Source organism: Rhipicephalus microplus, chromosome 4, assembly GCF_043290135.1.
Source record: "Rhipicephalus microplus isolate Deutch F79 chromosome 4, USDA_Rmic, whole genome shotgun sequence".
Lineage (NCBI taxonomy): Eukaryota > Metazoa > Arthropoda > Arachnida > Ixodida > Ixodidae > Rhipicephalus > Rhipicephalus microplus.
Window position 1 is genome coordinate 33,542,757 of NC_134703.1, and position 20,144 is coordinate 33,562,900.

Genomic DNA, 20,144 nt, shown 5'->3' on the forward strand with positions numbered 1-20,144 from the left:
GCGCGCGCGCTGCTGTGGGCTCCGACTTGTTTGGCTTCAGGCCAATGCACTTCACCGAGCCGACATGCGCGGGGAACCAATATATGGTGTGAGGGACAATCCTTTTGATGGTGAAACTGGCCTGTGTCAATATGCGGCCCTTTTGGAAGGCGCTGACTGCGGCTTTTGAGTTGCTTTACACCTCTTCACATCGACCGCATGCGATGCTTCGCAGCGAGTCACATTGTCGAGGTCAGCCCCAAGCTTTTGTTGTGTGCTGCTCGTCTCAGTGTGATTAACCTTTCCAGCCACTATACTCATGATATCCATAACCCACATAGAGCTATAATTGTTATGGTGCTGGGAGAGTGTACAAACTAGGTTAGTCTATTTCATACCACCAGCTTGTGCATGGACAGTAGTTAGAGTGTACAAGAATCCAGAACACCATATGCTTGGGCCACATGGTGTGACACTATGATGTGGGCCATTGTGGAGCACGAGAAAAATACATGCATTGTACCCGTGGGCTTTTCTTCTCTCGGAATGTGTGCGGAAAACCATCCAGGGGAGTCTCCTGCAAGCTGTAGCTTCTTCATTTTAGTTGCCACACATTACAGGGCCGCAAATAGGAGGTTCGACCCCCTCCCCCATCGCAATTTTTTTATGCTGTAACGTTTTGGATAAATATTTACACTTTGCAAAAGCTATCACCAGTCGCCATTTTACACAGCCCCCCCTTTTTTTTTCTCCAAAAGAAATTCCTGGGCACGGCCCTACCACACAAAGCCTTTGAAGTCGGGCGGGGGGGGAGGGGGGGGCAAACTTTTTTGAAATGGTCATTTTTTGCTCTGTATGTCATGGCGATAGAAGATTTGGGGGGGGGGGGGATCGCATGGGCCGGTGTGCCACTCCCTGGTTACGCCACTGGTGAATACATATTTTCAACTTTAATAATTCGGTGAGGCACACAAAGGAATACAAAAACTCATGAGTCAAGCAGCATTGGCGTAGCTTGCAGTTCTGGGCAAATGGTGTGTGCGTAAAAACGTGCAAATTGAAAACGCCCATTTTTTGGCGTTAGTGAGTGCTTGTGTCGATATTTTTTTACGCTTGCAAAACAAGACAAACAACGCTTGTAATCCAAGTATTTATGGCAGTGTGAAGTTGTCTGCGCTAACAGGTTGTCCATGTTACAAACGTAAATTTCCCGCTGATTAAAGCGATTGTTTGCCCGATCTTTTTGTGAACTGCTCGCCAAAAGGACGTTCACTGTTCTTCGGGCCTTCTTGAACAAATGGAGGGATGAGATGAATATTATTTGGCAGCAGATGCATTGTCAATGCATAAAGGACGGCTGGCGGTAAAAGTCCCTAAAAAACTACAGTAGCGCCACCCCTCGCTTCTTCCTCCTCTCTCAGCAGCTGCTCAGCACCCCTGCAGCGTCCAGCAAGAAACTACGAACTAAGGCATACCTTCTCTTAGGGCTCAGTAAAGGGTAAGCCCGTGCAGCACCCCCTCATCGCTGGTGTTGTCGTGGAAGCATAAGAAAACATGCGACTGAGGACGGACAAGATGATGCTTGCACTACCAAGGCTACCATGCATGGGGTAGAGAGGAGGAGCCTGCACGGTGAAACGAATGGTGCTACTTCAGTTATTTCTAGGGACGTTATCGACGATAACAGAGCAGCGCACAGCTGACAGTGGCGCCCACCGCCGGAACTAGGAAGCAAACAAGCGACAGGAAGCCGTTGACAGAGGGCAAGTGCTTCTCCATGAATGTGTCTGTGAACGGGATCTCGGGGATCACCTGCAACAGAACGATGCACTCATCAATGCTGCAAATAGAGCTGTAAACATTGTTACAAAACTTAATTGATGTGCGCGGCGCCTGGAATCACCCTCCCCAACACACAAGCACAGTGTGTAGGGGAGAGAGATTCTTTTGAACATTCAAGACTGGTTTAGTGTTCATCTCATGATTCTCCCCTCAAGCATTGTAGTGATGGAAGACTCACATCATCGACTGGTGGTTCGGGCTCCCAGATCCGCTCCTCGTCGATCAAGCCTAGTGAGTGAAGAACTTCCTTGGCAGCCCTCTCGCCAGCTTGGATGGCACCGTTGATGTAGCCCGACCACTGACTCGCCGTCTCGGTGCCGGCGAAGTGAAGCCGTCCAATGGGCTCTCTGATTAAACTGCGCCAGGAGGATCACGGCAATCGCGATGTAGGCGGCAAACAAATTGCGCACGCAGCTGATTTTCGACTATCAAACATGAGAAGGACTGAAATGCGAAAAAAAAAAAGAAAAAAAGCTGGGTGCATATTCACAATTTTGCACTCAGCTGTGATAACCAGACCCCCTGTTAGGTCTAAGTCTAGGGATGCCAACCAAATTTAAAGTTGATGTGCGTACTAAGTCACTGCACGAATTTCCCAGTGAGAGTTCGCTTGTGTCAGCTGTAGTTATTTCCCGACATTCTGTTGGAAAAAAAAAGATCCACGTAGAATTCCTTCCTGGAGCGGAATGATGCATTGCAAAAGCTTTCCCTGCTGATCACCTACTATAATTCGTCATATAGTGCTATGTGTGAGCGCCCTTTGTTCTCGTTTATGCCCAGTATCACATGCTCGTATTTCCTGTGTTTGTAAAACATTGCGGGCTTTTTTGAAGCGCTCTTTTGGCATTGGCACTGCGTATGTCATCCTTCAACACCGAAGCAGTATATTAAGATCTGGGGTGTTGTGGCATTGTCTGCGGCGTGTGGAAACTCCTTTATCCAACGAGTGGCTTATTTTCAGATGCGAAAGATTTATGCCGGGGGCTGTGTCCGTCACTCCCTCCTAGGTTAGGATCACCTTCAACTGAGCGACAGTGTGATGTGATTATATAGTCATTGGTTATAATGACGCCGCAACTTCACATCCTTCGTGACTTGTGTCGTAATCTTCTATGACGTTCGATTTTCGTACCATTCGTATTCATGTTGTCGCCGAAGAGAGTCACTTTTTCTGCCTGCTGTAAGGCTTCCGCCTTAAATTTTGCTAGGCTGATAGTGAAATAAAACTGCTACATTTTTGGGAAAATAGAATAACTGGTGGAGAAGAAAAGATAGAAAGGCTAACCTGCAGAGATGATTGATTGGTTTGCTACCCTAAATATGGAAACGGGATGGGGGAGAAAATAGAAAGAGAGATAGCACAGCACAAAGATAAGCCCGCAGTCAGTAACAGTCCATCAATCTGGCGTGGAGTGCGACATTACTGTTAAAGCCGCTTGTTCAGTTCAGTTTTTTTTTTGCAAAGTTCTTTTTCTTTTTTTTTGTGTGTGAAACATGCCGAATACGAACTATTAGGACTGATTGTCGAAGTGAACAACCCTTGTCCCATACATTAATCTCTCTAGTGCAGAGGAAAACGGCGGAATGATTGGTGTTGTCCTGTTTGCTGATTTCGCCCGTAAGAAGTGTAAATGGCTTACTTCTTGAAAGTGGTGAGGAATCCAGGCGGCATCATGCAAGTATAGCAGCCTCCTGCGTACTGCTCTCCTGCCCAGTTGTACTCTTCGTAGTGAATGGGCTGTAATCAGAGAACACGAAATCGCACCATATCAACACATTTCTTGGCCACATACGTATCACAATGAACATAAAGCGTATCATCCTCTCTCACTAACGGAGAAATCGCACAAGAACCAGGAGTGAATTCAAGATTTTTACGAGGAGGTTAGGTGGTCAGCTTATAGGAGGGGGAGTTCGGGACACCTAGATACTCTTCTGGATCCTCGAGCGACAAAAACACCGTCTACGACTTCATTCAATCTTGCTATCTTTAGAGCAGAGCCCGATTTGCTAAACGTAGTGGTGTTAATCATGGAGGAGGGGGTGGGGATGTTCAGGGCGACTATAGCGAATTTTTCACACGCACGGTGTTGCTGAGTGGCAGATACAATTATGCGATACAGCTATATACGTGCGAAGAGGGGGGGGGGGAGCAAAAGTTTATTGCAGTGCATCCCCATAGTAAGTCGAATATATGGGGCAGACTTCGTCCTCTTCCCGTGCATAGGCCTATATATAGGCATATCTTTTGGGTTCAGTATATGTTTCACGTTTAGATTTCAAAGAAGCAAAATATTCTATTCGCTATTTTACAAGCTTTCCAATTTAAAGAAATGATTCGTCTATGGTTGTGAGTTTGGTAAATCATTATTATAACTGCATTTGCAGTGCAGACAGTGTCACAAGAGTTCCTGTGCATGCGTCCACCTTCTTTTCTGTTGTGTAAGAATAGCTGGCGCTTTCATGAACAAGATCGGTTGAAACACAGTGCTGTTTCTCGTGCTTTCTTTTTTGCAGGAACAGAATCTGTAGCAACTGTTACACAAACCATATCGCAAATGAACAGCTGGATCATTTCTAGCATCCGTGAATGGCCAAGCACTGGTTCCTTTAATATGGAGGTGTAGCGCACTCACATGGAGGGCCTCATCAGTCTTCATGGCAGCTGCATACGCCTTGATGATCATATTCTTGCGTTCCTCAGGCAAAAGATTCACCAGACTCCTCGCCTTGCCGGCAGGCAGGAACCTGCAAGAAAAGGCGTACCATTCACAAAAAGTGCACAACCTAGACACTCTCAGTGAATTTAGTGCTAGGAAATTCAAGTGGCACCTTCTGGACAAACGCGGTTTCAATTCGAAGAAACAAGTCAGTTTGAGAGCATGCTCATCCATTACACTTCACAGTAAACGAAGTACTAGCTCAATTTCGTAGTTCACAAACTTTTTTCAGCGATGTTCCAGAAGACATAACGCCGAGCATTTTCGAACATTTGTTTTCATTCCACCTAGTAATGAAACATGTGAACGGTTATAGCCAATGCTTTAAATGGCACATTTAAACATTTAACAATGTGCTTCATTGAGAAAAGCTTGCTATTTTTAGAAATGAAAAAATTCTCACGTATCTTTCAAGCATAACATTGATGTAAGAAAATTTAACACTGACAACCTCGATAGTACTAAAATGATGCACACTTGAAGGGCACACAAAATTTTGATGCCCCTTTAATTATAAACGAGCACTAAAAGTATCCTAATTGCACTAGGCTTTTTCTGGTATATCACACATTTCATGGCCAAAGTAAATCAGTTCTCATGAAGAACTCCAGTCGGATTTTGCGCGGATGCTTTCAATCGCATGCAATGCAAGTTCACTGTCAAAATAGACAAAATAAGGCTACTTCATGCATATATTAGATTAAATATTGTGGCCCATTAACTGATGCCAGTTACATATAGAGCTGCCAAATAGAGGTTGTGCATACCCAATAATGGCCGGGTACTGTCCGTCCGGCTTTGTGTCATCGATTGTGTACACGACGGGGCAGTCTTCAGACAAGGTGAACAACATGGAGCCGGAGTATCCTATGAAAAAAAAGTGGAGAAAACTGGCAACATGTTACACTGTTTATAACACTCGAAGTCAAAAACCTGTTGCACGCTTGGTGACGCATCACTTCATACAATCTACAAACACAGACTTCTTGCAAGACAAAACAAGCCACAGGGTGAAAGACATGCATTAGATTACCCTGTCCAATTCATTGTTACTGCGTCCCCTTCTCACCCACTCCTCTCCTTGTGCACCTTTTGTGGTTTATCTTGGTCACTCTGTGCGATGCGACAGGATACAACACAAAAAAAGACGAGAGACAAAACAAGCGCAGCATATCAACTGGGTTTACTGATGCTTCAAATAAGGCTTCTAACGGTCTCAGCTACTTTCATGCCCCCCATAAGTATAAACAATTAGCAACAAAAAGTCGCAAAAAGGTAACCAAGAAAGGTATAAAAAGGCACGATATGAATTGCATGAGAATCTACCTATACATGAGAAAACTGCGGAAGTAAACTGGCTATATGCGGCTTGTGAAGCATAGATACGCATATTCCTTATCACTTAGGATGCTCGGCTACCTTTCCTACTGTTATGGAAGGTTTCTGTTAGCCTGTGGCTCAATAGCTTTCCTTCCTTGGCCAGAACTGCCGTGTCCTTGAAAAACTGCCTAGCAACCGCCTTTCCCGGCAGTGCACAAGCAGATGCAAAGATGGGGCGTAATAAAGAAACTGCTCATGCTCCATTACTCGCATACGTTACCATGTGGTGCGCTCTTACCTATGTACAATTTTTGACATGTTAATAGAATCTGCAAACCGTATCTGCACTGACAGTGCAAGGTACATAATTATTCCGGTGCTGGACAACAAATTCATTTCTACACGACTACCTACACACCAGTCTCTCTTTTTCCTTGCCAGGTTAGACGCTTATTAAAAAAGTTTAGCCAGCGTGAAAAAAACTACCTTCACCACCAAATTGTGCCCGATCTTAGCGTAGGATGAGACCGTTCAAAGGTGGATTTGAGGCTTCAATAAACCCTAGAGTTGATAGGCAGTCTGCGATTGTTTGTCACACCTTCTTGTTCGTGTCCCTAATTCCCACCGTAGTTTCACTAAGATGAACAACCTTGCCCAACTTTTTAAGCTGCTTACCTCATGTGGTGCTGCGCTTCCTCTTAGTTATATACAATCAGGGGCCACGCATCATGCAAGACATGAGGAGCGATCGACACAGGTTGGATTACTGAGGTCGGCCCACCACCCTTGGCCAAGCATCTGTGTCATGTGATGATACTATCATATGACGTCGTAACCACGTCGCAAAAAGCATCTTCCTGTCTGAGCTCATTCTTTCTCCACACACTGCTCACATCGGAAAGGTCACATGGACCTTTTGTACCACTTCTAGCGTCCGCAGTGTTTTGCTCAAGGTCTCCAGGCAACGAGTGACGTAGGGCTCTCACCTTAAGGTATACTTGAACACTGCTGCCTCACATTCATTAGAGATAGCATACTTCATTTCTCAGTGGGCTATCTTTAGTGAAAGTAGAGGTAGCAAAGGGTTTCAGCAGGCACAGAAAGTGCCTCCACGGTACACACTCGCATCCAAGAATGAGGTTCGCTCACCGATTTTCCTCCAGAAGGGCTCCTTGTAATAAACGAGGCACTTCCACACGGAACCCATGGGCATTCGCTGCAGCAGCTGGTTGCGCATTGGAGGCAGCGGCGGTGAGTAGTGGACACGCATTTGCATAGGAGGAGCCATGGCCATGATCACGTGGCTGCCCTGCAGGTAACATTACGAGCGAAGTCATAGTATGAGCGCGAATTTGCGGACAGCGGGAAGGCTGTGCCACAGCTGTCGTCAGTACATGGAAGTGGCACGTGAGGCCACATCACATATGGCATGTACACGTCGTGGCAGGGTGTGATTTGATTACAACCATTCAACAATTGCAATTCCTTATCATTGAGCGCGATAGACGTCTGGCTGACGCACACACTTTGTTTGCTTCACGTGCTCGTAAAGTTCCACAATCTCGCGATTTATTTGGCTATTACCCCCATACATTATCTCGGTTTATAAAACATTGGTTCACCGTGGCACGTTCTGCAATGCGCAGCTGGCTTCGCGCTAGCCTAGTTCTTGACAGTGGTGTGGTGCTCTAAAGGACGGTGGTTAATGCAGCGAAGTACTTTTTACCACATGACCATAATAGAATTCTATAAGCTATTCCCATCGAGCACGGCCCAACCTGCCGCCAGTGCTTGCCTATTGACAAAATCACATATCTTGCTTACAAACACGACCGACCTTCCCACTTTTTTTAGGGGCGAAGCTCCTTATGGTGTGGCTCGTGCGTCCTCCGTTGTCGTTGTGCGAAACTGCCTCTCGTTAGTTCTTGAACTAGCCATAGAGGGCTGTACTTGTACTATACAAAAAATGCATATACGCTGAAAAATGCAAATAGTATGATACTAGAGGATGTTGCTTGTAGAAATATGAATGATAAAAGGTGAGTTTATGAAAACAGGACTGGCAACGTTCTGTTTGGTGTTGCATAAGTCACTTGCCAAACTTAGGGGGGGTTGTTGCCAGACTGCCGCCAAATTTGGTGAAGAAATTTGCCCCCGTAGTTGTGGCTTCTTTGTGAGGGTTTGGTGTTGTCCGTGGTGCATTTTCTGACCTAGAAGGATCAGACGCACACATGCCGGCTAGGTTCTGTTTGGCGTTGCATGAATTGTTGCCAGACTTGAAGAATCAATGTTGCCAGACTGCCGCTAAACTTAGCAAAAAATTTGCTTTTGTAGTTGTGGCTTCTCTGTGAGGGTTTGGTGTCGTCCGCGCTGAATTTCGCGAGTGCATGAGCGACGCTGCCCGTTTTAATTAACGGAATGAACCGCGCCTTGCAGACGTTGGGACGCCTTCTCTTGCTGTGTGTGCGCTGTGCAATTATGAGGCCGTTTTAGTTACCAGAATAAACCGCACCTTGAATTGGTATGGACGCGTCCTCTTGCTGTGTGCGCAGCTGTGCATTTGAGAGATCGCGTCTCGGTATTAGGGACGACGGGGAAAACTGAATACAGTCGCAGCAGGTGGTGCGCTGCCCCCCCCCCCCCCCCCCCCTATAGCTAGGGGAAGTGTAGCGTCCCCGTCGTGGTGCGCGGTTGATGTGGCACGATCACCTTGTGAAAAAAAAGAAAATGGGTTGCGCAGAAAATGGGTTGCGCAGAACATCAAATAAATGTTTTGTTCACTGTCTCTGTACGCAAGACTATCGTCTTTCGATGACATTTGCAGTGTAACATGCAGATACGGGGCCGATTTTTCCTCTCTCTTTAAGCCATTTGTTATTTTACTTTTGTGTGTGTGTGTATTGTGACGTATTTAGAAGGTTTCTAATGCTCACCTTGTATTCTTTACCGTCCAGGGTTCTGACGACGACACCCGAGTTATCTTGAGTTATGCCGACCACAGGAGAATTTAGCTTCACCCTGTCTGAAAAAAGAATAAAAAAAAAAGAAAGAGACTGAGAAGAAGCTAACGGTAAAATAACCTACTCAGTCCCAAGAATGCACCAATGAAAAAAAAGCATTTGCAAACTAGTATTATTTGACTCCCTGCCCTTTAAAAAACGCAGAAAAATTATGAATCCGAAAATTTCAACGGTTGTCTCAAAATGTGATGGTACCTATTTGCATACTCCTGATCTTTTGAAGTCTCTAAAATTGAGTGCAACAAAAATGTCAGACCGAAACGACTTTGAAATATGATCTAAATGATGTCCACAGTTGAAGGAAGAAATGTACTATAGACGATGTTGTTCACGCTACAGCTGTGAAAAAAAAAAACAAAAAAACTTTCGCTTATCACGAGGCCACAGCCGAGCGCTCGTGCTGTACTCGGTCATTTTCGTTCGCTCGTTTTGCGAATATCAATAGATACGCGGCGCCCCTTCTCAGGGCTTTGTGAAAGCAAGTCATCTTTATTGTGCCAAGACAAATTTGGACACGCGGATATCGAACTGTGATAATCTGTTGCCTTTAAATCAATGGTACCCCATTGAGCACCCCGGGAACGAGGAGGATAAAATTGCAAGAACAACCCGTAGCGCTGTTCCTAAAATTCTAAGCACGTGCATGTAGCTCTAGATTGAACTGCGCTTCTTTGAAAAATAAACACGCTGGACACGGTTTTAAGGGAAGCGCGATAGAAGATACTCGAGTAGCAGAAACGGGGATTCCCGCTGCATAATTACCTTTATTCCAGGCTTTTCTATGAACTTCTAAAACCGCCCAATGATGTGGGACACAGTGACTCGGTGAACAAGAAACAGCCCTTATACGAAAAATCCGGCCATTCTTTGTTAATCAACAAGGTGGTTGGTGTCTGAATCCGACATCGTGTTTCCTCTAATACGATGGCTCGAAGTAGCATGGGTGCCTTAAAATATCTTCATATATTGTATAAAATTAGCGCAACTTGGAAATCCTTCGAAAAACACTTACTCGTTCACACGCGAGTCCACTCAAGAGAACCATAGAACGTTCAGTGAGCGCTGTGTTTGGTGTCTCTCTTGTTTTTTTTTTTTTTTACTTGTGTGCGTGTGTGTGAATGTGTGAGTGTTTTTGGAGAGATTTAAAAAAAAATGCACTAAATTTACTTACAATATGACGAGTTACCAACTGAATTGAGCCCGTATCGCGCAGAATCGCGCCTCACGCTATAGATTTGTTTCCCGGTGAAGATTTCAGCCAGTGCTGATGTTGAGTATGTCATTGGAGAAATCAGTCGGCCAATAGTGAAATGTGACCACCGCGACGAAAATCGAACGGGCGTTTTCAGGCCAGAATCCATGCACCGTTATCACTGCAGGCAACCACGTCCACTGAAACCACCACTGAAAACTTTCAAAATACTTCACTGACATGCGCCCTACAGAGTCACAGCAATGCTTCCTGACGAAGTATTTTATCACACCTATTGCAATTCCATTCGTTGTACGTGACATTATCCATGGATGCAGCAGATGTCGCTGTTTATCCGATGTTATATTTGCTCCTGTTGCAGTAAATTAATTATTCAAATATCAATTGAGTATCCGCAGCGTTCATGAAAAAACGCCAGGCCTGCGCGGTATAGGCGCAGCACAGTCACAGCGAAAGCTAGAAGAGTGGCCTTTCACAGCCTTTTGGGTAACTACTGCAAGCATACTTGCTTGGTACCCACTAGGGCATTAAAAATAAATTTTTGAGGTGGTAGGCCAGCATTCGCTATGCTATTTTTAGTCATTCTTCCGAGAAGCGTGGTATCCGCTAAACACAAGGAATTTTTGTGCCAATTGTACATGCAGTGGCTGACGACGATGAGGAATTATGGCTGAAGTGGGTATGCGCCAAAGTTAATAGGGGAACAAGAACAAGCTTTTGTGATGGTTTGGGGCATTGGATGGCCCCACTCATTACTCTATTTGCATTGTACGACGACTGGTTGTTCTTTCACTGTTGTAAAACGTTTTACAACAAGTCGTGTTAACGCGATTGCTTTCCCGACATCAAGCCTGCCTAAGGCAAGTTTGACAACAAGTCACAAGCACAGGTGTAGCTCAGTGGTAAAATACTGGGCTTGAGCTGGCACCCACCGGAGCCGGGTTCGAGCCCCGCTGTGCCTTTGGTGCTCGGGCATGCCTGCCTAAGGCAAGTTTAAGGACAAGTTACAAGCACCGGCGTAACCCAGTGGTAGAATATTGGGCTGGTACCCAGCGGACCTTGGTTCAAGCCCCCACTTTGTCATTGTGCAAGGTTTTTTTTTGTATTTTCGCGTGATGTGGTTACGGACACCGGCGGCAGCGGCACAACAACTGCCGTGACCCGAAAAGTGATCTCATAAGAGCTTTCGTTGTAAAACATTTCACTGGAGGAGGGTACAGAAGAAGAACAAGCATGAAAAAAAATGTAGATTATTCTATGCCCATACACACATACACAGCTGTGCCGCACACAGGTATACGTCACAAATGTCGTATTTATTAGGAAAACAAGCTGAAAAACGGAAAGCACAGCAATAATAATAGTTAATGACAATGCGAAGAATAATTACAGTAAAACGCTGAAGTGGTGTATGGTACAGTACAAGGTGCAACAAAAGCATCAAAATAAAAACACATAGTTTACAACAGCAATACCGTACAGATCTCTGCGATTGCCAGGTGGATTCGCGTGATATTCTTAAGGCTTAGTGGTCAAAACATTAAATTATTGTGACCATCCCGCTGATTTCGGAATGCGCGAGGAAAAGCGGGAATAATTACGGGGACTAAACAAATGAGTGAACGTTTACAAACCTCCCAAGGACTCCGCCATCTTGAGGCTAATCTGCATCATGCCTCCCTTCATTTTTCTTTCCTGCAAGAATGACAACAAGAAACGCAACGTCGCTGGAATCATTTTCGGGGTTTAAACCTCAGTTCACTGGTAGATCAACGAAACTCTTATAGCATCTCTCCCTCCGATGGGAGCCGTCATTTTTTTTTTTTACACATCAGCTGGTATAATGTTGCGCATATGCAGAGCAGAGCGAACGTACAAATTATTATATACCATAAAAGGGCCCCTACACCACCCCGAGTTAGAAGGCGAGACAGTAGCCTTTTTTCTCGCTTTCACCACACTTCCTACAAGCGTCATCTTCATCTCGCCGGTTGGTACAGGGTAGCAAACCGTATGCTCCAATTTCTGGTTAACCTCCCTGCCTTTCGCTCATTTTTATTCTCTCTCTCTCCATCTCGCCACTTATTCCTTCATAAATGCGTGGAATGTCAGCACTAACCATTGGGTCAGTTACGTGAGTGAAACATTGTTGGCGCAAACTTGAAAGAAGACGAAAGAAGAGGCTCGGAAAAGCGCACTCTCGCAACTGACTTTTATTTCACCGAAGCTCATCTTATGAAACCCTCACGCACGCGTATAATCACACGAAAAGCCCAACCAACTATAATCACAACCTATCAGATACAAAAGCAAATTCATTATCATACAATTACAGTGACGAAACACTTGATGCATTGTTCAAAAAATTGCCTACTACACGCGCGGGGCTATCTCTGGTGGCGCAATAGAAAACGCAGAAAACGAAGTGAATAATCAGTTTATCGCGCATGATAGTCTTGCAGTAGAAGGCACAACGTGCAGGCGGCAGCATGGTAAAACAGTGTACGAAACGATTCACAACAAACGTATATTGACCAATCGAACGTTTATTTCATCACCTGACGTCAACTGCTGACGTCACGAATTCTGCCGCGAGAACGGGAAACCTTGGGAGAGAATATACGCGTTTTTTTTTGTACATTCAGGGGCTGTTTAGGGGACCTTCAAGTTGATTGATTGATATGTGGGGTTTAACGTCCCAAAACCACTATATGATTATGAGAGACGCCGTAGTGGAGGGCTCCGGAAATTTCGACCACCTAGGGTTCTTTAACGTGCACCCGAATCTGAGCACACGGGCCTACACCATTTCCGCCTCCATCGGAAATGCAGCTGCCGCAGCCGGGATTCGAACCCGCGACCTAGGGGACCTTCAAGTGCAGACTTCATTTGTTAATGCGGAGAGGTCGAGAACGGTGGGTCCATCCTCGCGACGATTGCCCCGCCGCACGTGTAATACGAAACAACGGGCGATAATAAGATGATTGATTGATATGTGGGGTTTAACGTCCCAAAACCACCATGTTATTATGAGAGACGCCGTAGTGAAGGGCTCCGGAAATTTCGACCACCTGGGGTTCTTTAACGTGCACCCAAATCTGAGCACACGGGCCTACAACATTTCCGCCTCCATCGGAAATGCAGTCGCCGCAGCCGGGATACGAACCCGCGACCTGCGGGTCAGCAGCCGAGTACCTTAGCCACTAGACCACCGCGGCGGGGCGGGCGATAATAAGAGGCACGCGCCGTAATGTCGACGTAGAGTACCAGTATATCATAAAGTAAAAAGCCGCCACCAGGTTCAATTTGCTTTTAATGGGTTTATGGGGTGCGTCAATTGAGTGAATGGCACCATCGTAACTGGCCGAACGTCGCATCTCGGTATCTCTATATAGGAGGAAGCGAGCCAACGGTGAGTTCGTAAACAGAAATAGAGAGACACACGAAGAACTGGACTGCTAAGGATTCGCTCACATCCGAAAATGAAACTGCTGATCTTCTCGTGAGCGAACTAATACCGATCCGGCTGACGGCAAGTGTGAATGGATATATGTAAGATCTTCAATAACGGTTGGTTCGATTCGTTACTTGAATAGAACAGCGAATAATTTAAATAACGAACATCTTTAGGATGCTTTTCGAATAATCAGAACCAGAGGGAAATCCTCAAAAAAATAAAGCAATGAAACATCAAGGTTCTATTTTTTTTTACGTTTGAATTACCAATGTACAGCAGGTTCCACTGTTAAAGGGAACACTCAAATGCACACCATCAATATTCCTGGCCCTCTAAGAGCATGTGGGTTAAGAAACAATCTTCGTGCAAGTCGATAGTCTGTCATAGGAGTCAGAACGTTTAACAGCCAGTAATTTTATGCATATCTAAGCCGCCATGATTCCGTAAAATAACGAAATCTAAACATGCTGCTCACGCAGGTGTTCCATTTAACAGTGGACCCGTCTGTACATGCGTCTGAGTGTAGTACAGTGAACTAGAAGAGGGGTAGTGGGCCCATTGGCGTCAAACGCGTGAATTCACATACCGGGTGACTCTGCGAGTTGCATAATTAACTGAATAAACAGCAAAACCAGCACCTGTCCGCCATTCTTGATGGAGATTATCCTCTTGACGCCCCCGCACTGCTTCACGTACCACAGCATCCACAGAAGGGATCCCTCGTACGACTCGGACGTTACGTTGATGGCGATAAAGAACTTCGCCATTGCTTTGGCCACACTGCGAGAAAGAAATAATAAAACCGGGTGACCCATGCTCATTAAAGGTTATCGAGCGAATAAAAATAATTGACCTTGGTCTGGAACTTGTCGAAACGTGCTCTCGCATACCTTTGCATTTGTTGAGCAGTTGAGCGACAAGCTGTAAGCGGCTTTCGAAGTCTGTTTCTAAGCTATTACCGGGGGTTGGTGACGGTACTTAATGGAATCTGTTACACGGCAGCCATTCCATAACATATTATACACCCACTAAATGCCACTGCCACTATAGCACTAGCTGCCGCACTTCGGAATCAGTGTGTGCATCGTGGTGTACCAAAACGTTCTCCGTTCTACTTTCCTAATTTGTACCGCACCTTTGCTATATACTGTTGCTGCTCTGTGATATGCCATGATTACAGATACGAGCGTTCTGTCAGAGTAATAATGCCTGTTTAGCTTGATTGCGATAGCAATTACATGACCATTCCTAGCCAGTAGCGTAGCCAGAAGATTTTTTTCGGGTGGGGGGGGGGGTATAGCATCCAAAATTGACAAATATCTAGAATGGGGATGACCCCCACACCCTACTTTCGCTACGCCAGTGCTCCTTGCGCGCTTTCGCCGTCGGCGTCTCCGCGAAGTTACGCAAAAACTCCACGGCAAGAGAAAAAAAACAAAAAAAAAAACAACGTGGCTTCGCCTTCGTAAGTTCCAGTTGCGAGTGAAAGCGTACGATGACAGCCGACGATTGGCCTCATACAGAGTTTGATAGCAAGAAGGTCGCTCAATGCAGCAACCATGCTTCCCTAACACCAGCCTTTTGTTGAGTTACACAAGGCACGGTTCAAAAGAAATGGGCTGCTGGATTCATTGTCTTGTCCTTGTGGTAACAATGACATTATTATTATTATTATTATTATTATTATTATTATTATTATTATTATTATTATTATTATTATTATTATTATTATTATTATTATTATTATTACCTAATGCGTCAGTGTAGAAGGAGGACTGTTCGGTTCAAGTTGTATAGGAAACAGTGCTTTAAGAGGGAAAGAATGATTACGTTGAGCCTCCGCTTAAAGCACGGTTTGTTTGTTGCACATAATCAAAGGCAACCTTTAACAAAAATATTACAGGCATTTATCAACATAGGCTACTAGTATGGCTAGGTAAACGTAGACGTCTATAGAAAGAACACCTTGTCCAGCAGGTGCGATCGATGAAGTCTTGAAATGACATCCTGTCCCATTCCTCGGCGTGCGGTGCGTCCCAAGGTGCGTCGACGGGAATCTGAGAGAGTGCATAAAAGCGGTTCTAGTTGACCACCAGGTAGATGAAGAGACAGATTGACAAGGTGGATCCGCTGTTCTGCAAAAAGGACAACAATCCTACGACGAGCATCACTTTTGGCCAAGTCCCAAAATGTGCGCAAACATGTCGGGCGACACAGGCCCGCAGCCGGGGGTTGCCCCTATTTCAGGTGGTTATGAATAATGATTGCTGGGGTTTCACGTCCCAATACCACGATATGGTTCCGAGAGACGCCATAGAGGCGGGCTCCGAAACTTTCGACCATATGAGGTTCCTTGATTAACGCGCACCTAAGTATATAAGCACAGGTCTCAACCATTTTCGCCTCTGTCGAAAATACGGCCGCCGCAGCCGGGATTCGATCCCGCACAGCACTCGAGCACCATAATCACTAGACCACAGTGGCGGGTGACATTCTTATGGAGCGTGGTGCTTTACCGAAAACAAGAAATGAAAATAGGTGTTGAGGTGATTATCTAGAATAGTCAAGGTTTTCAGCAAAGCGCTCCCCCACCGAAGAAAATTCCTAGCCTGCCGCAGCCGTCTTGACCAGATAGGTTTGTTTTAATTGGGTGCTACGAGAGACGCCGTAGTGAGGCGCTGAAAAAAAGAATGTTTTTTTACTTTTAACGTGCGTCTATTAACGCGCACTCAGAGTAGTAAAAGTTGAGTAGGACAGTGATGACGACCATCGCTGTCCCAACTAACGATATTGACCCGTGCGCTCCAATTGCGTCAGCTCAATATAATGAGGTAAAGCCCGTTCACGTGTTTAAGATTGCGTATCTTGCCATACAGATACAGTTTGTGTTGGCACAGTTTTGGTCCGAACTTGAAGATCCGGAACGTCCCGAAAAAAAAAAAAAAATAACGTCCTACAAGCACTTGTTGGTGCCGTTATCACATCAATGTGTTGTCGTACTGCTCACTAATGTACGCAAATGGATGAGTTTATTCCCATAAATAAATGCAGGTAACTGACATTTCGTGCGTAAGTAAGACTAACCATCGGGATGCGTAACACACGTGCAATAGTTGATTCACATCAACGAGTTGCCTAATTACACTATTCAAAGTTAATAGCTTGTTTCCATAGTTACCATATGCTAACGAGCCGAGGCGCAAATAATCATCGTGCAAGAAGCAGCAATATAATGAATATTCACATTTTTGAAAGTACTTTCAGTACATAGTATAACAAAAAACGACACTCAACTACGAAGGGGAGCTAAAAAAATCCAATTATTTTGCACATTGAGTATATACACAATCATGGTTGTAAGCACATATTTACTTTTCAAACTTGCCTTGAGGGTAGTCCCTATTAGATACAATGGACGTTTACCAGTGCATGAATAACGTTGTTTGTACATTGCCCCGACGTATGTTTGACTTCAACACTCATTACCCAAAGTCATCGATGAACGCGCTATAGAGTGAATGGATGCTATGAGCGCCCCATTTATAACGAAGTGGTGACAAGTGGTGTGCCACCAGATCCCCCGAATTAAAAAAAAACTTCTATTTTTTAAGTTGGCCTTATGCCTCATCTGCTTTGATAAAATATTTGCTGTTGAAAACAAAAAAGCACATTCACAGCCCTGTTCTCTGCCCCTTACAGCAAAATGTGCTTATTTCTCATAATATTTATTTTTGTGCTTTCTTTTAAGTTGTCTGCCCCCAAGTTGTCTAACCATCTGTTACTCATATCTATCGCAGGCGTGTTCAGCTTTCCATTGTTGCCCTTAAAACCCAAGGCTCCATGTATACAGTATACAGGCTTGAGTCCAAGCGTGCAGTTAGATTTATATCTCCACGTTCTATCGGAACATGCTCCATGGTTTCCTTATCTTCCCCACAGAATGTGCATCCATAGTTCGTCTTCTTTACTAAATCTCGCTTTATAACCACGCTTTCTAAAGGAACCATACCTCGCTTCAAACAGTAAAGTGCTTCCACTTCAATTATCATAAACTGCCTGGCTCGTTTTTGGCCTTTCGGTAGTTACTCAGAACTGGTTGCACGAGATGATGGTGCACGTGGTGATCACTGGGATAACTATATTTTCCGGGGAAGCTCGATCAATCCTCCCTAATCCCTTCAAGGAAGAAAAAAAAAAAAAATGTGGCAAGCCACTTCGAACGGCTACAAGTGACTCTGCAAAGGAAAGTCCAAATCCACTTATTGCAAGCGGAACAGGCAACTATGCCTTGTTTCCAATAGGGTACAGCGACCTACACAGTATTCTAGGCCACTCTAAATAGGGTTCGGAGGATGCTGTAGGGAAGGGCTGACGTTGCTGCGTAATGGACGCCGCGTATCTCTCGCTCTCGGCTGTGTGGTGACGCCAGCGCCAGATGGCGCGACACATGCTCTTCGCGTTAAGTTCCAGTGACTTTATTTTCGCGCGACGCTCGTGCCTGTCCACTCGAGCTACGAAAGTCAATTACCTAAAGTAAATGTAAAGTCTAACCAAGTCGACTAGAAAGAAGTTCAGCGAACACCTAGAACCGTTAAATAGACTGATTAATAAGGTAGCGGTAAAGCTTTTATCAGGTTGTATTCGTTTTTAAATAGTTACGACATCGCCTAATGCGGAAACTTAGCACAGCTGTCGTATAGCGGCCGTCACAAAACGAGAATTACGTAGTCAAGTGGTCGTTTAAGCCATCCAACCTATTACAAAGGGCTCAGCCACGGTTTTCCATCGTCGTCAGCCAAGGCATCAGCGGAGTGCACGTATAATACCCTTGTGGTGAACACCTCGAATACCCACAGAATGACAAATAATGGTGTAGGTGGGTACTATACCCAACATGACAAAAAATAAGGTTTATCGGGCTGAGAGGGTGCCTGGCAAATGTGTTTGCAGTAGTTAGCCCCAAGGTAGTTTACGACAGGATGGCGCCTTTGCAGCTTTCACTGTGGCTGCACGTGCTGCGCTTTCCGCCTTGTACTGGAGTCTTGTTTTGTTTTGTTTCGGCGGGGGATATACTGAAGATCTTGTATTTTCATTCCGCTTCACTCTGCACTCTTTCGCAATCCCCTCGGCACCCCACGTTCACAATCCGCTTTTGCTGAGTTCCTTCTTTCTGTCTTGCCACGTCGGAAGTGGTACGCGACGCTATACGCATGACCGCCTGTAGAGCTGCGCGCCAGACGTCCTTCGTCAGGCAGGAGTGCAGGTTACTGATGTGCAACGGCATAAAGGCAGCGAAGTTTCTATAGGAAGCGTTCTAGCAAAATGACCTCCCAGTTAGTTTTTTTTGTGTGTTTTTTTCACAGCGAAAGCTGTCATGAAAATTACAACAGCGGCCGTTTTCTGACGCCGTATAGTTGCCCGCCACCGCCGCCGCGGATGTCAGTAACCGCTCTATGGCTATAGCACGAAAAAAAAAAAGAAAGAAAAATAAGTAAAAACAAACAAAGAAAACAGAAATACACCACGTCATCAGCCACCACGTCAACGAAGTGTACATAATGCCTTGCAGATGCGTAGCGCGCGTACCTATCGTCTTCGCAGAATAAAAAATAATAGCATAATGGGTGCCATGCAAGTGTACTTGCAGTTGCCCTAAGAGTGTTTAAAAATGCTCTATAGGCCGCTCTTCCGGCTTTTGCCGTGGCTATACGCTGCGCATTTCGCGCAGAACTAAAGCTAAACAATGAATATGCTTAGAAGGATTAAGCATGCTTTGAAATCTCTAGTGCCCTTAGTTTGACCATCGTAGGTTTATTAACGAATGCCAAATAAATGTAAGAATTCTCACCTTTAACATTTCTGCCGAAATTTCGTTGCCCACGTGGGAGACACTCGCAACGTGCTAAAGCACGTTTCCAAGGACCCAATAAAATTGATCCCTCCATCCATCCATACCCGACGGTGATGACTTAGATTTCATGGTGTCCGTGTTCTGTTTACATAGGCTGAACGAAATTTCATGAAATTTTGCATGTTAAGCTTCTGGCTTCTTCGGAAGACGATGTACTTCACGTTTACCGATTATATGAGCTACGTAGGCCCGACTAGATCCCTCCAAAACTTGTGACGTCAGTGCTACTTGCGCGGGAGCTTCAAGGTGGTGTCTGCATGCATTTTCGTATTACGCACTTTCTCGCGGGAAACGTTGTGTTCTTGATATAGTGAAAAAGTAATTCACTAATACGAGAAAAAAAAAAAACGTTGTTATCTCTTTAACTGCGTGTCGTGGTGCCAGGACAGCGGCTGTCATTACCAGCAGAAGTACTTGCGTTTGTAGCAAGTCGCCTTCCGGCCTTCTAAGAGCAGACTGTGTCACGTTCACACAAAAAACTCGGTTTCTTTCTCGTACCTATTTGGCATCACAGCGTTTTTTTTTGGCGGTCGAGTTTCGCACTGAATAACTATATCAAATAAACGCTAGTCCTTATAAGAGGAACTACAAAAGGCAAAAGCTATCCAGAGACCCGCCTGAATTTCAAAACAGCACAGAATTGTTAGTTCTTTGAGCGTGCCCAGCAAATGTCAGCCTCGAC

The 20,144-nt window shown here is 45.1% G+C and overlaps 1 protein-coding gene across 1 annotated transcript in view; it reads right to left on the minus strand.

The window, feature by feature from the left end:
* Positions 1 to 1,115: 1,115 nt before the first annotated feature.
* Positions 1,116 to 20,144, minus strand: part of LOC119171853 (amine oxidase [flavin-containing] B) — a 73,692-nt gene continuing 54,663 nt past the window's right edge. Inside the window, exons 6-15 of the mRNA XM_075892502.1 lie at positions 15,517 to 15,608; positions 14,190 to 14,331; positions 11,729 to 11,789; positions 8,795 to 8,883; positions 7,011 to 7,170; positions 5,309 to 5,408; positions 4,458 to 4,569; positions 3,462 to 3,559; positions 2,000 to 2,177; positions 1,116 to 1,791 (exon numbers count right to left, since the gene is read on the minus strand). Of these exons, the coding sequence (XP_075748617.1) occupies positions 1,651 to 1,791; positions 2,000 to 2,177; positions 3,462 to 3,559; positions 4,458 to 4,569; positions 5,309 to 5,408; positions 7,011 to 7,170; positions 8,795 to 8,883; positions 11,729 to 11,789; positions 14,190 to 14,331; positions 15,517 to 15,608 (1,173 nt within the window). The 3' untranslated portion in view covers positions 1,116 to 1,650. The remainder of the gene's footprint in view (positions 1,792 to 1,999; positions 2,178 to 3,461; positions 3,560 to 4,457; positions 4,570 to 5,308; positions 5,409 to 7,010; positions 7,171 to 8,794; positions 8,884 to 11,728; positions 11,790 to 14,189; positions 14,332 to 15,516; positions 15,609 to 20,144) is intronic.